Source organism: Canis lupus, chromosome 37, assembly GCF_003254725.2.
Source record: "Canis lupus dingo isolate Sandy chromosome 37, ASM325472v2, whole genome shotgun sequence".
In the NCBI taxonomy this organism is placed as follows: Eukaryota; Metazoa; Chordata; class Mammalia; order Carnivora; family Canidae; genus Canis; species Canis lupus.
In genome coordinates this window covers 30,530,084-30,548,218 of record NC_064279.1, presented here as the reverse complement: position 1 = coordinate 30,548,218, position 18,135 = coordinate 30,530,084, and the positions used below count along the sequence as shown (strand labels likewise).

General features: G+C 51.8%; 1 protein-coding gene across 4 annotated transcripts in view; it reads left to right on the top strand.

Moving 5' to 3' along the window:
* ERICH1 (glutamate rich 1) overlaps positions 1–18,135 on the top strand; it is a 42,648-nt gene that overhangs the window by 4,205 nt on the left and 20,308 nt on the right. For all 4 annotated transcript variants that reach the window (XR_004812527.2, XM_035710855.2, XM_025441605.3 and 1 more), the window contains exon 2: positions 7,976–8,119. Coding sequence is in view for 3 of the 4 variants with exons in the window: in XM_035710855.2 (XP_035566748.2) it covers positions 7,976–8,119 (144 nt within the window). In the remaining variant the exon portion in view is untranslated. The remainder of the gene's footprint in view (positions 1–7,975; positions 8,120–18,135) is intronic.

Sequence of the window (18,135 nt, the reverse complement as noted above, 5' to 3'; positions counted from 1 at the left end):
GCAGCAGGACAGCATCCGGAAGGAGAAGGATGGCCAGGTGGCCTGGGTCGGCCCCAGGACCAGCTCTTTGGGGAGGGGCACTCCCAGGGAAGAGTCAGGCTGCAGGAGGGTCTGGTCCCCATCTCACAGGCTGCTGGCCTCAGTAGCTGCACAGTTAAGTCTTCAAACGAGTGCCCAGGTATAGTGTCCAGCCACCTTCCTCCCAGGCGCCTCCCCAGGCCACCTGCCCAGGCCTATCCTCCTGTAGTGGGAGCATAGTACTTCTTGAAGTAACCCATCCATTTTGAGGAATGCTGCCCGCCCTACTTCTCCTTGGGTGTGGTTTTGCTGGAGCACGTAAGGGGAGTCTTGTAGCTTGTCCAACAATGTCTCCTCTGCCTCCTCAGAGGCAGTACCTCAGTACCTCGTCCTCCCTGCTTCCCAGCCCCTGCTACGGGATGCTCTGCACGCTCTGGAATGCCTCTCCTGGGAGGCATGCTCCAGCTGGCTTCCAAAACAGAGGATACCTAACTGCAGGCAGGCCAGCCTGCTGAGAACGTGGGCTCCATCCCTAGCCAGGAGGGACACGCTCGCCTCTGGTCCGCCGTCTGCACTGTAGACGCCACTGGCCCTCCCTCCCTGCTCCTGTGCCGATGAGATGAGCACTGGGTGGAAAGCGTAGAATGAACGGGTTCAAGTCAAGAGCATGGCAGAGTGCCCGTGCCCCAGCAGTGCACCTCTTTCTCATCTGGCACCCCCACCGCGGGCCAGCCACTTGTTGACCCTAAGATCTCTCATCACGATGAAACGGTCATCTCCTCCTCTCGCATGATCAGGATTAAGTGAGTGAGTGTCTGTGGCTCTGGCCTCCCACCTCTGCACACTTGCATGTTCCCCAGGATACCACATCCAGCCCTGACCTATCTCCACCTACACCTGCCTGCCAGGCCCATGAGGCAGATGGCCAGGTGGGGGAATGTGTGTAGTGCACATAGTCCCATTGCTTCTTAATGAGACCTTGCTCCTGCCCTGCCTGACCTTCAGGGGATGAGCCTCTCCTGGGAGCCGGGAGTGTGTGGCCAGCTGAACCACTGGAGCTACAAGGTCCTTGTCCTCCAGGGACCCTGGCTGGGTGCAACCTGCACTGTGAGTGGTCTTAGTTCCAGCTGGCCTCATCCCCTTCCCTGTGTCCTTGCCTCTGTGTTCAGCATAACCCACCCCTCACTGTGGGGCTATGTGTGGTTCAGGTGCTAATGACAGCGACCCTGGAGCAGTGGGGCTGGGATAGGGTGTCTGTGTGTCTGTGCGTGCAGGTGTGTATCTATGTGTGTATGTGCATGCACATACATATGTGCATGCATATGTGTCTGTTCCTACGTTCACGTGTGTCTGCATGCATGTGCATCTCTGTTCATGTGTGCACAAGTATGTGCATATGCATGTGTGTCTGTTCATGTGTGCACATGCATGTCTGTGTGTATCTCTGTGTGTGCATGCACATGTGTGTTTGCATGTCTGTGCATGCATTGTCTCCCATCACACCCTCAGACTTACACACTCTGCCATCCGCCCCCTCTGGAGCCTCAGAACCACAGGCTCTGGTTGGGATGCACCTGTAATGGAAAGAGACCTCTGTTCGTCTGCTGAGCTGTGTGCCTCGTGGCTGTGGGGGTGCAGCTTCATCCTTGGGCCTGTGAAGCTTCCTCGGTAGAAATAGCCCGGCTTTACTTACTCATGTGAGTCCTCAGGGCAGAGCCAGCAGGGCTGGATCAGCACCCCTACCCCAGCCTGTCAGCCCCCATGAAGGTATGTGCCCTCTCACACACGGCTGCCCTCTGGGGCATCAGATCAGATTCCTGTCTGAATTCTGCTACCAGGCAGGCTTCCTGTGCTCAGCAAGCATTTCCTGAAATGAATGACTTGGGTAAGAGACAAACAGATGGCACTGTACAGACCACGAATCCTGGGCCCTGGCTACCCAGAAGCAGCTGCGTTGGGGTAGGAATTGTGAGCTACCAGAGGTTTCGAGCATAGCGGGGCTGGTGTTTGCTTCCGTAAGGGACAGATCTGAGAGTGGACAGGGTAATTATGGGAAGGGGCAGGGCCAGCAGCAGGAGGGCCAGCCAGCCTGTGGTTGGGGTTTCACCGGTAGGTGGGGACAGCCAGGAGTAAGGCAGCAGCCCTGGGGAACAGAAGTTTCCTGAAAAAAGAGGGCATGGGGACTGACCTTGTAAGTCCAGTGACATGTGGGCGGTTGCAGACTGCTGTCTTGTGGATCAGATGTAAGTCGGGTGGGGCACGTGGACAGAGTGAGTTCTATCACCCGGACACCAGGTGCCCACCCTGAAGACACAGCAGCAGGCCCCATCCCTAAGTGGAGGTGGGTTTAAGGACCCTGAGTCGTGGGCCCCTCCCAGTCTGTGTTGCTCTCCCCACCCCTGCAGCCCTCCCAAAGCAGGTGGTTAACCTAACTACTGGTGCTAGTGACCGGCTGCCAGCCTCGCCATGTGTGCTTTGGGTGGAATTCAAGATCTAGTAGATGAAAAAGCCAAAATTCATGAAATTGGGAAAAATGAAACTTTTGGCGTAGTCAGGAAAGCATCCTGTGTGTGCCCAGGACATGAAAGCCAGTGTCCGAGGGGCACGTGAGCCTCGTGGGACCGTGCTGCTCCCTTAGCATGCTCGGTGAGGCCGGGAGCCACCCGGCCCTGCATCCCTGCCGTGTCCCCGCTGGGACAGACCTGCTGACGGCTGGTGCAGTAAGTCATGTTAGACACTCTACAAGGAAAAATTTAGGACAAAGTTGGGAATTTTTTTTTTTTAAGTGAAAGTTTGGGGAGAAAAAAGAATATTCAGTAAATCTAATCCTTAGATGGGATGAGCGCATCAGATTGGTCACGGTGTATGTTCTGATTATCTCCCCTTTGAGTGCCATTTGTGGTTTTATTTTGAGCACTGTTTCCCTTTTAATTAGTACTTCAGAAAGCTTGCCAACTCTTGCTTAAATCTTAGCTAATTATTCTTTCATTTATGATTCTATTATGAAGCTCATTAAGAAACTCATTCATTAAATTAGCATATTATCCTGAACTTTCATGTGAAGTGACATAGTGCTATTATGAATTTATTCCTAGATTATAGACAATGGTTAAATACCTTGCCTCATTATTGGGATAAAATGGAAAAAATAAAACATTGAATATTGTTGAGAAAGCTGTGGATAGGCTGGCAGGTACTCAACAGGCATTTAAATATAGTCTTTCTTGAAAAGATAAAACTCAAACTATCTAGTTCCAAGAAATACAGTAACCCTGTCAAATTTCAACTTAGAGTGTCTGTTGCACCCTGGTACACTGAGCCAGGATGGAAGCGGGGGTGACGCGACCCAGGATTTGTTGTTGCTAACACCGTGAGTGTACGTGCATGTCTGTGGCTGGTGTGCCCTGGAGGGTGTGCCCCTTGCACCAGGCTTTGGTGAGGAGGGGGCACAATCGCTAAGCCACTAAGCTTCTATCAGTGTCCTTTTCTAGTCTGGTTTCCGACAGCAGTTTTTCATTTAAATATGGTTTCAAAAAGCTTGGTGACTCTCGATTCTGTGTCATCACTTCCCACTTGTCAGTCTGTCCACTGGAAATTCTATAAAGGTGCGCTGTAAACCTATTCGTTCTATGTTTTCCTCTCAAAACTTTTAAAGGTTAGCGTCACTGTTTGGGGTCCCTTCTACTTTTGTGTGATTCCCAGGAGTATGTGGTCCATCCCTTCCCCATAACATCCAGCCTTGAAACTCTGGCTTTGGAGCTGACTTCCTTCCTCGTGTCCTCAGATGAGCTCTACACATATTTTGTTTGTCCTCTCCGAGTCGGGCTTTTCCAGACACACTGGCCTGTAGGGATGCTAACGGAGGTTTTGATATACTTGTCTGGAGAATCACAAATGAGGAAACATCATTTCTGCTCTCAACCATCCCAGGCTCTCCCGATGTACAATGTGTGTCTAGTAGAACGTAGCTTTACCCCCATTTGAAGTGACGTGTGCCGTGTACGCAAATATTGAGAGAATATGTGCTACTTTGCGACCAGAGTGAGCTTTTTGAAAGCTCACTCCTTGATATTATGGGGTGCGTCTTTTGTACCACATATATGTAATCTTCTTTTGCTTTTCTCAGGATGGGGTATTACACAAGAAAAAGTTCCTATTTCCATTTCTTTTCTCATACGAGTCTTTTCGAATGGAACACACTGCTTGTTTGCTCCCTTTGGGAGCCTGCGGGCCAGGAAGCACAGCTGACGTGCAACCCATTCCCTAGCGGGAGCCAGCTCACCTGCCGCAGGTGTCCTCAGGCTCTGCTCTTGAGGCACAGCACACAGGAGAGCGATTTCCTTGAAATGCAGCCATTTACACCTTTGTTAAAAATGGAACACGGTCTTCCCTTTTGTATACTCAGATGTTAGATTTTTTTTTTTTTTTTGGATGTTAGATTTTAAAACCAGTAATTACGCTGAAAAAGAGTTAATGTTTGTAGTGAGTGAACACACAATTTCAACAAACCAGAAGTGACAGATGCTTTTAAAAAATAATGCTTTACGGGCAGCCCGGGTGGCTCAGCGGTTTAGTGCCGCCTTCAGCCCAGGGCCTGATCCTGGAGACCCTGGATCAAGTCCCACGTCGGGCTCCCTGCATGGAGCCTGCTTCTCCCTCTGCCTGTGTCTCTGCCCGCCACCCCCCCCCCCCGCGTCTCTCATGAATAAATAAATAAAATCTTTTTTAAAAATTAAAAAATAAATAAAAATGATGATTTACTATGTACCAGTATCCTGAAAAAAATACTGGTACCTTCTTCTATGTTCTGCTTTTTTTTTTTTAACATGAATCACTATAGAGATCTGGCCAGTAGGAAGACATGCTTTGTTTACAGAATTAAGTCCCTATCTGTGGGAAATCATCCAGCAGTTCAGAGGGTACGTGTTTTATTCATAGCTGGAGGCTCCAAGTAGCAGTGAGAGCTTAAGTGGCTCTGAGACGTGTTTTCAGGCCTAAGCTAGCCGACTATTTCTGTTTAAATAAACTGAGCTCTTTTAGTAATAGGAAACTCCAGATGACTGCTCCATGCGCCACGGTGTCCCTGGAAACCAGGCACTGCCGTGTGCCGTCGTGCAGTGGGCAGGAACAGATGCTCGGGATGTCTGCTGGTCTTGGGGCACAGCTGTTCCTTCCGGTCCCCCACAGCATCTGACTCCTGACATTAACATCCACCACTGAGTCTCAAAGCCTGGGGTAGAGCGAAGTGTGTCACTGTCACCATGTCTTCCAGCAATAGTAGTTGCCAGAAAGTTACTTTGTTTGTTACACACTGCTCTTTAAAGTGCTTTTTTTTTTTTTTAAACATAATATTTTTAAGAAGACGTTATGTCTTAAGTTGTGGCAATTGAAAGCATTCCGTCATCATGCTTAGCAAATGATTTCATTCTGAGATACCTGGATGTTCGGATTGGGTTAAGATTTATTAGTTAAAATTCTCCTTGTTATAAGTAAATAAATAAATAAATAAAAACGAGTAAATAAATAAATAAAAGTTAAATTCTCCTTGAAGAGAAAAAACTCCCCCTTGATACTGAGATACACATTGTGACACGTCTTAGATCACCTCTTCTCGTGCCTGGAGATGGTGCAGTTTGTGAGTCAGCTGTGGATCACGGATAATAGAAGGTAAAACCAGTATTTGCCAGTGTCTGGTATCCAAGGCAGTCTGAACAAGTGTCAGGAATTGTACATCAGGCACTTGTTCCCCGTGATGATGTCATGACCAGGAGTCGGGGTGGGAACAAATCTCTCCAACCTTACCGCTGCCAGAGCACAAGCATGCTGCCACCAAGTAGCTGGATACCAGGGTTGTCCTGGAGGTCCTGTGGTTCCACAGGAAAGGGTGGGTTTTTGCTTGTGAGGTTTTAACATCTGTTGCTGTAGGACAAAAATCACGGTGGCCCCTGGAGTTATAAGATTCTTAACCCAGCTCAGCTTAGGATGCTAGAAGTTTCTTTCTCAGTTTTTGGACTACAGTGTTCAGTTTTAAATTTTAAAATTAGAATCACCTTTGCCATTTATTAAAAAGTAACCTGAACAGATCCTCTTGACCTCTTTGAACCTGCCCTCTCCCACTCTTCCCCTCACAGAATAGCATAAGATGTAAACTTATAGAACTTTTAGGTTTGTATTTGCTTTTGTTTTCAAATCCTGAACATACAGCCTGCTTTCCTGCATTCTTACGTTGTTGGGAGGTTGTTTGCAGTAACTCTGTGGTTGCTGTGCATGCCAGGTGTGCATCCTGGACGGATGCAGTACCGTGCACGTGCGACCAAACGCGTCTGTGGGAGGACTGTTGTACCCGTGAGCTCCCTGCACCCCAGGCCCTGCCTGTGACCCCGGCTCCTGGAGCAGCTCGTGGTGTTGGGAAGTGGCCGCGGGGGCACAGGTGCAGGGTAGGAAAGGGGAGCTCCGTGCTGCATGCTTAATTAAGATACCAGGTGCAGTGTGTGTCAGGTACCAGGACGGGTGTGTCTGTGTTCGGCAGTGTGTAAGGAAGAGAGGTGCCGCAGAAAGCGTGCTCGCAGGTGGGGCGGGAGCGCGTGGACGGCCAGGCGCGGTGGGCATAGTCACGTCTGTGTCGGTGCCGCTGTGGCCGGGGCATTTCCGTCCGTGTGGCGGTGGGAGATGCCGGGGTCAGCGCCCCTTCACCCAGGGGCCTCCCTAGCGGGGGGGGGTGGAACACCGCTCTCCGCCACGGAAGGAGTCACCCAGCTGACACCCGTAGCCGAAAGCCTGCCGCCTTCCCTTCTGTACACTGCTGACGACCACGGAACGTTTCTTGTGAACATCGTGCAGAACAGGCTGTTTGTCCCCACAGTCCTGTTTGGGTGACACTCCAAGGCACGTGCCTGTGAACCCGCTGTGCAGAAGGCTTTGGGAACATTGCGCCTCAGCAGATCGTATCGGAAGCACACTTTGTGTCGGGCCCGTGCTCCCGCAGATTTTGTAGAACATTCAGCAAAGTCAAAGCGCGTGGGGAATCTCTCAGTGCTAGGACGGGCAGTCTTCGACGCCAACGTCATTAGCAGGGACAGCTTGCTTGGAGCAGGGGAGCGCCCTGCCCGGAGGAGCCGGCCCTGGGCCGGTGGGTTGTCACGGATTCTCTCAGGGGTCTTCACGGAGGAGGGAGCCTTTTCGAATCTTTAAACCCAAGCTGTGTTTTTCCAACTGGAGCAGGTCAGTGGGAGTCCCTCCTGTAGGCGGCTGCCTGGCAGCGTCCCCGTGCGCTGGCGCCCAGCGTCCTGACCCCAGGGCAGCTCTCTCCTGTTTTGTTGTGTCTATATTTACCAAGGTTAAAACAAATTCATTTTATTAACCTTTCCCCTCACCTTTTCCAGGACGCTGCTTTGAGGTTTATGCCTGTTCCTTATCCACACTTCAGGACAGAAATATTTATCCATTATGATAGCTTTCCTTCCAGTTAGAGCAGAATGCCCACTAAACCTAAACCCAGTGAAAAATGTGCATGAGCGTGAAGAGGCGGGTCGCTTCCTAGCTACAGCCGTGAGCACGTGCAGTTGCGGTGGATGCAGCAGCCCCCTTGAGTACACACCGAGTTCATATTCACCACAACCCAGGCCTGCCGCCCGCTCAACCCAGCCTGGCTCCTGTCCCCTGTGTCCACACCTGTGGGCATCCCAGGCTGCTGCTCCTGTAGGGAGGGGGTCCTCTCATGGACCAAGCTGGGGGGCCCCTGATAGAAAGTACAGGGACCCGTGAAAGGTGGTGCTTGGGGTCCTCCAAGGGACGGTCCTGGGGGCTCTTGGGGGGACAATGCTAGGTTGTTGTCACATACATTCCCTTTTCTCTCTGATGGTAAATATCAGGCTATATCTTTATTTTATATAAAATCCATTTGTGATTTAAATGAACTACTAAGAAGAATTCCTCTTTCTTTGTCACTTGGTTGTAGTGTTTGTGGAAAAAGTGCTGAAGAGGCTTTTCCCTAGTCCCTGTGGCCAAGAGAAGAGTGGGCCCGTGACTGCAGCTTCGGAGCAACCAGCTGAGCGAGCGGCCGCTGCGGAGGTCACGGGCAGCAGTGTCCCCACGGTGCCAGGTGAGGGGCTTGCAGATGTGGGGGGCAGCGACAGATTCCTGGCGACCGTCACATTGCCCTGGAGCAGGCGGCTCTGGCCTGGCCGCGGCGGGTGCCAAGCTCCCTGGCTCTCGCAACCGGCAGGACAGGGGTCCTTGACCTGTGCTCCAGCCCAGGGTGCGCAGGGGGCAGAGAAGGCAGCAGTGCAGCCTCTGTCCCAGACCAGCTCAGGACTCTGCTGGGTGCTTGGGTTCACCAGCACGCCGCTCTCTGGCCCCGGAGACCACCGCTGACCCTGCCGGCCTCGGCTTCCCATGCCGTGGCCACCCTGGCCCAGCCGCTGGCCCTGCCTTGGCTCTGTCCACACAGCACAGGCTCCTGACAACTGTCCTACTTTGGTCCCTAATGCACTGGTGTATGGCAGAGGTCTTCCCAAGCTCCTCAGACAGGAGGGTGGTGGCTGTGGAAGCCTCATCAGCTGGCTCCCCGGCAGCATGGGGTCTCCCGCTGGCAAGGGACCACTCTGCAGGGTTGGGGCACCAGTGAGCGTAGGACACGTATGGGCAATGCCTGAGTCCCGTCCTTGGGCTTGTTTCTGGCTCTTCTGGCATGAGTCTGCTCTGGACTTTGTTCCCACGCCACTATTCCCAGGCGCTGGCCTTTCCCCTGCCGTCCTCCCAGTGCAGGGTCAGGACACAGCGACCACCCCTCACCAGAGCTGGGGCACACCGGGCAGCCACCGCTCGCTTTCTTTGGGGGCTTTGTCCCACATGTACAGTTCTCAGACCCACACTGGCCCTCGAATGCCTGCGGCCCAGGTTGTCACAGCAGGCACGTCCCTGAATGCCAGGCCGTGTAGACGCTGGTTCTGAGTCCCTGCTTGGCCCTGGCTTGGAGCAGGGAATTCTTAGTACCTGTGAGGAGTTACAAGGGTAGGCATGGCGTGGTGGAGTGGCGAGGACCAGTGGGACCAGGGGCTGTGTCCCATGAGGCAGGGAACAGAGGATGGCTTTCTCTGTCCGTTTGGTTATTTCACAGATGCTGGTGAACGAACCTAACTTCTGTGCTTTTGTGTGAAAAATCCATATAATGTACAGCAACTTGTTTTCTGAGAGAGAACAGCGAGCTTGCGGGGCAGAGGGGGAAAGAGAATCCCAAGCAGACTCCCGAACGAGCACGTAACCCCACACGGGGCTCAATCCCACGACCCTGAGATCATGACCTGAGCTGAAATCAGGAGTCGGATGCTTCACCAACTAAGCTACCCAGACGCCCCTAATTTTTTTTTTCGATAAAATTCGCTTACCCTCAAATTTACGGTTTTAGCCCTTTCAAAGCAGTGATTTTTAGTATATTCACAACACTGTGCAAACAGCACCACTAATTCCAGAATATAGTTATCATTCCAGAAACAACCTGGTGCTCGTGGGCAGCCACTCCCATCCCCGTCCCTACCTGCTGTCCTGGGGGTTTGCGTCTTCTGCACAGCCCACATGTGGACACCTACGCTACGTGGCCTTTGTGAGTGGCTGCCCTCACGTGGGTCCTGCACATCGTATCTGGACCCCCTTCCTCCTTACCGCCCAATACCACTCCATTGGATGCATGGAGCTTGTTTGTGTATTCATTGCTCAATGGATGGACGTTTGGCGGGTTTCTCCTTTTCGGCTGTAACCCGAGAGAATGCACGTGCAAGTGTGTGGACATGTGTTCTCACTTCGGGGAGTGCGCCTCCTGGGCCCCATGGTAGTTCTGAGGGACCACCCCCCATGACACTCCTGCAGTGGTTCCGGGGCTCCAGCCCCCCATACCTTCCCTCATGTGCTACTCTGTTTTCTTGTTGGCAGTGGTCCTGGAGGGTGTGCGGCTGTACCTCATTGTAGCCCTGGTTTTCATTTTCCTGAGACTGAGCATGTGGAGCATCTTCTCCTGTGTGTGTGCAGAGAAATGTGTGCGAGCATCTCTGGAGGTTAGACCCGATCACATACATATGTGATCTGCAGATACTTTCTTCCATCATGGGTTGTCTCTCTACTTCCTTGATGCGTCTGGAAGCACAAAAGCTTTCAAGATTGATCGCGTCCAGTATATCTAGTTTTTCTTCTGTTGCCTGTGGTTTGGGTGTCATCATTAAGAAACCATCGTCAAGGAAAGCCTGGGTGGCTCAGCAGTTGGGCGCCTGCCTTTGGCCCAGGACGTGACCCTGGGGTCCCGGGATCGAGTCCTGTGTTGGGCTCCCTGCATGGAGCCTGCTTCTCCCTCTGCCTGTGTCTCTGCCTCTCTCTCGGTGTGTCTCATGAATAAATAATTAAAATCTTAAAAAAAAAAAAAAAGAAAAAAACAAAGAAACAAACAAACCATCGTCAAATCTAAGGTCCCAGATTTTACATCCAGGTTTTCTGGGAATTTTACAGTTTTACCTCTGACATTTAAGTCATAGACGCCAATAGGCTAAACAGTGTGTGGTGTGAGGCAGGGGTTCAGCTCCAGCCTCGGCCCTGCAGTGTTCACGGAGGAGATTGCATTTCCCGCTGAATCACCCTGTCACCCCTGTTAGACATCAGTTGACTGTACACTTCTGGTTTATTTCCGGGCTTTCAGTTCTAGTCTGTTGGTCTGTTTGTCTGTCCTGTGCCAGGATCACACGGTATTAATTACACCTTGATAGTAAGCGTGGAAGTGAGGAGGCAAGAGTGTTACGTTGTTCTTTTTTAAGACCATTTTAGTTGTCAAGGTACCTTGCAATTCCATCTTTAGTTTCTTTCAACAATATTTTGTAGATTTTACTATAAATTTTACACTTAAAAAAAGGTTTATTTTGAAGTATTTTATTCTTTTTAATACTGTCGTTAAATGGAATTACTCTCTTTCTTTGGTTTCTTTTTGGAATGCTCATCACTGGTGTGTGGACAGGCACATGAGTCCTCTGACCTTGGATTCAGCAATTATTTCCTAAATACAGGAATTCAGATTTCTCTGTCCTAGTCTTGTATCCTACAGTGTTGCCGAATGCGCTGCTGTGACAGTTCTGTGTGCGCACGCATGTGCCGTTACACAAGATCATGTCGCCTGTGGCTGCAGATGGTTTGCTTCTTCCCATTCAATCTGAATGCCTTTTCTTTCTTTCTTTTTTCCTTTTTTACTTCCTAGAAGGTCAGTGTACCATTGAGGGGAGGTAGCAAGGGTGGAAATGCTGGTGTCCTTGTGGTCTTGGGGGAGGACCCAAGCTCTCCCTCTGCACAGGTGTCCTCAGGGGGCTTTGCACACATGCTGTTTGACAAGATGACACTCCCTCCTAATCTAGGGTGTTCAGTGTTTTGTTTTTTTGTTTTTTTTTTTTTTTTTTTTGATTATGAAAGAGCTCTGGTGTCGATGCCACTCTGATCCTCCATCCCTTTGGAGATAGCCCATTGTCACACACCCCCCACCCCCTGGACCACTCTGGCTTTTCCCTTCTGACCCCAGAAAAAGAGACAGAGCACAGACGTTTTACAGTAAGGATCTGTTTCTGTCCACTGCACTGGGTGGCCCATGGCAGATAGGCTGGAAACACGGTGCAGCACCGTGTCCCTGCTCATGCTGCCCTGGAATCCCTGTTGCTGGGCTTTGGGGCTCCTGAGAGATTACCTCATTTCCTCTCCTCTTATTTTTCTGTCTTTATCATTTTGGTCTGCTTTCTGGGAAGTTTCTCAACTTTATTGTCACATTCTGTGCTTACTTCTCATTCTGTTCTGCTGTCTCAGCCTTTGGGGGAGTCAGAGGACTCCACTCATTGGCAGGTGGGCCCTCTCTGACTCGGTCTCCCCACACACCCAGGGCTAGCCCTCCTGCCTGCGTGCTCAGCCAGCAGCCGCTTGCCAGGGGCTCCAGCTCTGGAGCTACACTCTGTGTGATGGGCCTTGCTGTGATTTCAGGCTCAGCCTCCTGGACACCCTCGGGTCTGCTCCTAGCTTCCAGAATGGCACTGCTCTGTCCACCCTCCTCCAGGTGAGGTTCAGGGAGGGCAGGGGCCACGGAGGCCTCTGTGGAGTCCTGCGTTTCAGGCCTCTGATGCAGATGAGCAGGTCGTGGGCTGCGTGAGTGGGATCTGCCCCTGTGCTCAGGGTCTGAGCTCCGTGATCGCTGCTCTGAGGAACTGCCCAGGTGCCCTGTGGGACGTCTTGACTCAGCCGCTCTTCTCCTGTTTGTAAAGGAGGGCCCAGTGGGGGTAGACACCACTTCGGTGTACCCACCAAGGGTGACTGGGAATACTGGTCTCCTGGAAAGAGAGTGAATTATTCTAAGGACGGGTAACACATCTCTTTGCAAGTCAGATATTTGACATTCCTTTGCTTTTAGCAAAACTGAGGGAAATAATTGAGTTGTCAGCCAAAAGATCATTAAAAGTAAATTTGTTTGATAATGGATTTCTCTGTGACTTTTGGCACATGATTTAGAAAAAATTTAGTGAATCAGGTAATACTGCTATTTTTAAAAAACCACTGTCATCTACCTATTTTTGTGTTCAAACTTTCTGACCAGCTACCTCTGTAAAAATGCAAAATAGTAATAGCATTCCAACAAAGCCCTGTCTGGTTTTAGCAGGGACATGCGTCCTTCCACACTCCTTCCCTCTCAGCAGGAAAATCGTTGCCAAAAGGACTTGCCTCTGTGTTGGGAAATCATGAAAAGCAGTAACTGTTACTTTGATCCATTGCCTTCCATCAGTTGTAATAACTTAGAAAAATATTTACATTTAGCATCATTGAAATTTTTTAAAGAATACAGTTTGAGAAGTGTGATATGGTGTAATTATTATTTCAGGACAGAGTTGTAGGGGAGTTGGACCCCTAGAGGAGAAAAGGATAATGAGTCAGTGCTAGTTCAGCAGATGCAGGTGCCCCTCATTGTGTGCTCCACATAAAGAGGGATGTTCCACGCACAGCACAAGCAGGTCCTTGATACAGCAGCTCTAAAATGTGTGTATATGAGGCAGGCAGTTTAAATGCATCATTTTAGGGAATACGTGTGCGGGAGCAAGTGCACACCCTGGGCAGGTGGGTGGATAGCGGTCAGGTAGGTTTGTGCCATTCATCTGGACTTGCAGGGGTCTGTGAAGAGCGGTCTGTGCAGAAACATCTATGAAGGCCTGGAGTTGCCCATGAAAATGGGCAAAGAGTTGCAAAGCTCTTTTTGGTAAAAAGTGCAGTTTCCCATTCAGATGTGAGTATTTTCTAATACAATCTCACTGCACTCAGGTCTTTCAACTCTTTTTTTTTTTTTTTTTAATTTTTATTTATTTATGATAGTCACATAGAGAGAGAGAGAGGCAGAGACATAGGCAGAGGGAGAAGCAGGCTCCATGCACCGGGAGCCCGACGTGGGATTCGATCCCGGGTCTCCAGGATCGCGCCCTGGGCCAAAGGCAGGCGCTAAACCGCTGCGCCACCCAGGGATCCCAGGTCTTTCAACTCTTAACCTTCTGCCACCGCTGGGAAACCTCCTGTTGCCTGAGGAATACAGCACGCGGACCCCAGGGCATTATGCTGAGCGAGGTGGGTCAGGCAGAGAAGTCCCCGCACGGCGTGATCCCACTTCTGGGTGGATGCTGAAGACACGGCATTCACAGGGGATGGACGGAGGGTGCCCCGGGTGATGTGGGGCACGCCGGTCACAGACACGACCGCCGGTTCTCAGGGAGGCGAGCTGCGGGCTCTACCGTTCAGACCATTCCTGAGACCAGATCCAAAACGTCCTCACTGCGGCGGAGTGGTCATTACCTGCGGGGAGGGAGCCGTCAGGAAGCCCCGTGGCGATGGTTTGGCGACATGTGTGTCAGATCCATACGCTGTATACATTGAAGTTGCACAGTATTTCTGTTGTATCTCAGGAGGGATGGAGGAGCAAGATGACACCAGTGGAAGCGAAGCCCTCAAACGCCTCCAGGCTGTTTCCCTGCCGCCTCCCTAGAATTCAGAAACCCCGCTTCCATTCCCTTCCCACTTGGTTCTGTAGAGTGTATGCTCTACCCTATACAGGTGTTGTGCTTGGAGGTTTGTGAGACTGTTACTGATCTCACTGCTGTCCATGTTAGCTGCCATGGTGCACTGTGGGGGGCTGTTTCAGAATGCACCCCCTGCTGGTGGTCTCCAGCAGTCTGACTTTGCCTGTCAGGGCTTCAGGTTTGTGCAGCTCCCTGGATCTCTGCAATTGTGATTTTCATCACATGGAGAATGTTCAGGAACTACTCCTTGGAGGGCTTCAAGTTCACGTATGAGACCATCTGACTTTGTGCCTCAGCCCAGAGGACATGTTGGTGCCAGGCCGTCTCCTCTCCTGTGGGCTTGTTTGACCTCCATGGGGCCGCTTGCGTGTTCTTACATCCCAGCCAGCAGGTACGAGTGGCCAGGAGAAGTCCACCTGGCCCCGGAAGCTGCTGTCCCTCACCCAGCGGTGCTCACGGGAGGGGCCGCCTCCCCCATGCTCCTGCTCACCCTCCCAGCTCTCTCTGGATGCAGGGATGCTGCCCGGAAGTGGCCTGACCCTTCCCTGAGGTCGCTGGCCTCCAGGCACCCTCCACTGAGCGCCTTGCCTGGTGTGGAGATATGAAGCCCTCTCCCTCCCGGGAGCCCCTCACTGGGGTGCCCATACCAGGCTCAGCAGAACCCTCAGGGGTGCCCTCAGATCCCTGGCCTCACAGCCTGCCTCCCTGGACCTCTGTCCCCTCCTCACCTCGGGAGAACCCCACCTGTCAGGTGCCGCTCCATGGCCCTCAAGCTTGCCCTGCCCCGTTTCACTGGGTTGGCCTGTCTGCGGCGCCCCCAGGATGGATGGCGCACGCTGCCTGTGATTCCGTCTTGGCTGGAAGTACATTGTATGTTCTTCTGGCTTTTCCTCCTGGTTCTTTCTATGAGTGGAGGTGTGTGGGGTTAGCAGTGACCTCTCCTTTGCACAAGGCACGTCCCAGAGAGGTAGCTGTACATGCACTCCGGTGACCCACATGCCAGTTCCTGTTTCTCCAGGTCCTACTGAGTCAGTAGCACCGTGACCCCTGACTGAGCCAGGACTTGGGGTGCTGACCTCTGGGCAGTCAGAAATCCATCTGTAACCTGTGACTCCCCAGAACGTACCCGCTGCTGGTCACTGTTGACAGAAGCCTCAGCAACCACACAAACAGTTCGTACGCTGTCTGTGCTGTACACGGCACTCCCACTGCAAAGTCAGCTAGAGAGGAGAGAATTATAAGCAAGGGGCGCCTGGAGGGCTCAGTCTGTGAAAGGCCTGCCTTCAGCTCAGGCCTTTGTCCTGGGGTCGAGCCCTGTGTGGGGCTCCCTGCTCCGTGAGGGAGTCTCTTTCTCCCTCTGCCTTCCCCCCACTTGTGTCCTCTCTCGCTCACTCGCTTGCTTTCTCAAATTAAAAAAAAAATTTTTTTAAAAATCATGAGGAAGAGAAAATATATTTACGATATATACTGTATTTATCAAAATCTGTATATCCATGGACCGCAGCCATTCAAACCCATGTTGTTCAAGGGCCAGCTAATCAAATGCAGGGAACCTGCATCTCAATTTAATATGCACTATTGATTACTAGTGACAGACGCTACACAGTATACACTCCTCTGTAGACCATATTGGAGGGTATTTTTCTCTTGGGTTTTTGGTTATGTATCTTCAGATTTCAGTTCTTTTTGTATTCCAAATCTAAACTCATGACCAACTATATATGTTGCAAGTACCTTCTCTCCATGGATTGTCTGCAGTTTTAAAAACAACAATGTGTTCTACTGTGTAGAAGTTACTATTTTTTTTAATAATGTTTTATTTATTTTTTTTAATTTTTTTAAATTTATTTATGATAGGCACACAGTGAGAGAGAGAGAGGCAGAGACAGGCAGAGGGAGAAGCAGGCTCCATGCACCGGGAGCCCGACGTGGGATTCGATCCCGGGTCTCCAGGATCGCGCCCTGGGCCAAAGGCAGGCGCCAAACCGCTGCGCCACCCAGGGATCCCTAGAAGTTACTATCTTTAAGCTTGTGTTTCATGGTGTTTGTTTGTGGCTCAAGAAGTCTTTTCCTAACTCTGGGAAACCAACTAGGGGTGGTGGAAGGGGAGGTGGGCGGGGGGTGGAGGTGAGTAGGTGGCGGGCACTGGGGTGGGCGCTTGACGGGATGAGCACTGGGTGTTATTCTGTATGTTGACAAATAAAGAAGTCTTTCCTACCTTAATAGTAGGTACTCTCTGTCTCCTAAGAGAGAGCTCTCCGGGGTAAGTACCCCGTGCAGTGTCAGGTGCTGGGGAGGTGGTCTCACCTCACCTCCGGCAGGTTTGCCTCAGCCTTGTTCGCAGGAGAGAGCGTCCCCAGTGGGTTTCTGGCTCCTGCAGTACCCTTGGCCCAAGCTGACTTAATTACTCTGGCTTATGATGCACATTAATACCCAGGGGGGAAAATCCATTCAGCTGTTCTTCTTCAGAGTTTTCTCAGCTTTTCTCGGCCCCTTGCTCCTCCATGTTTATTTTGATCAGATTGTCAAGGAGTGCACAAAAAATATCATTGAAAAAGTGCTGCTTTGCAGAAGTCTCTGACAGGACATTTCACCAGGCCCGTGATGGCGAGGATGGGCCCAGGGTGGAAGGTGCATGTACATCATGCTCAGGGGAGTGGCAAGAGTTCACTGTTGGTCTTAAAAACCCACCACGTTCAGCACTCAGATATTTGTGCTTTTACGTTAATACCGTCATGAAAAAGGAAGTGCCTCTGAAAGCTAACTGCCCTGCTGATGCATGTCCAAGGTGATGCGGCCAAGCCGGGACCCGGAGCTGGAAGCACAGGGTGCGGGACGGCTTTTGGGACAGGATGTGGCAGACGGGCTAACTGCTCACCATCAGAACAAAGAGTAGCCCACAGACCCACCCCACTGGCAGGTGTTATCCAGAGCTAAGCACCATCCAGTGACGAGGCAGTGAGACTTTTCATTGCACATGAAGTAGCTGCCGTGACATTGCAGCTTGGACGCTGGGTAACAAGACTGATGGTGGGGGTCGTAGGATGTGGTTTGTGCGCACACAAGTGGGGGTGCGCCGGACGCATGGGTGTGCTTTCAGTGTGGAGTGCATGAGTGTGCACGGCGTGTGGGTGTGCAGGGTGCATGGGTGTGCACGCAGTGTGGGGGTGCACCGGATGCATGGGTGCACACAGTGTGGGGGTGCACCAGACGCATGGATGCGTGCTCAGTGTGGGGTGTGTGGGTGTGCGGGCGCATGGGTGCGCTGCTGTGTGGGGGTGTGTGGGATGCATGGGTTCACTTGCTGTGAGTCTGCAGGGTCCGTGGGGATGCTTGCAGTATGGGGGTACATGGGGGTGCGGGGCATGTGGGTGCGCTCTCTATGGGGTGCATGGGTGTGTGGGGTGCATGGGTGTGCTTGCAGTGTGGGGGTGTGGGTATACAGGGTGCGTGGGTGTGCAGGGTTCATGGGTACACATGCAGTGTGTAGGTGTGCCGGGTGTGTGGGTGTGCAGGGCATGTGGGTGCACTCTCAGTATGGGGTGCGTGGGTGTGCTTGCAGTGTGGGGGTGTGGGGCACATGGGTGTGCTCGCAGTGCATGGGGGTGCGGGGCACGTGGGTGCGCTGCAGTGTGGGGGTGTGTGGGATGCATGGGTTCACTTGGCAGTGGGTGTGTGGGGCGTGTGCATGCACTCGGAGTGGGTTGCATGGGTGTGCACGCTGTGGGTGTGTGGGTGAGCTCACAATGTGGGGCATGTGCCAGCCTGTGCAGTGTGGCTGCGTGTGTGTAGTGTCGGTGCCTGGTGAGTGCATGTGGGGGGCATGTTTTCCTCTACAACGTAGATCCAACCTCTTGAAATGTCGAGGTTCGAGAAGATTCGCTGGCAGGACGGGAATGGGTGCCTGGTGTCCCCTGTCCAACCAGCCCTGCGTCCTCACAGCGTTTTGCCACTTACCCCAGGCAGGCAGGAGATACTTTGTGTTTTTCCTGAGAGTGGCCTCCTTCCTGGTAACTGTGTCTATTGCCCGGAGCTTCTGAGCTGACATTTAGGA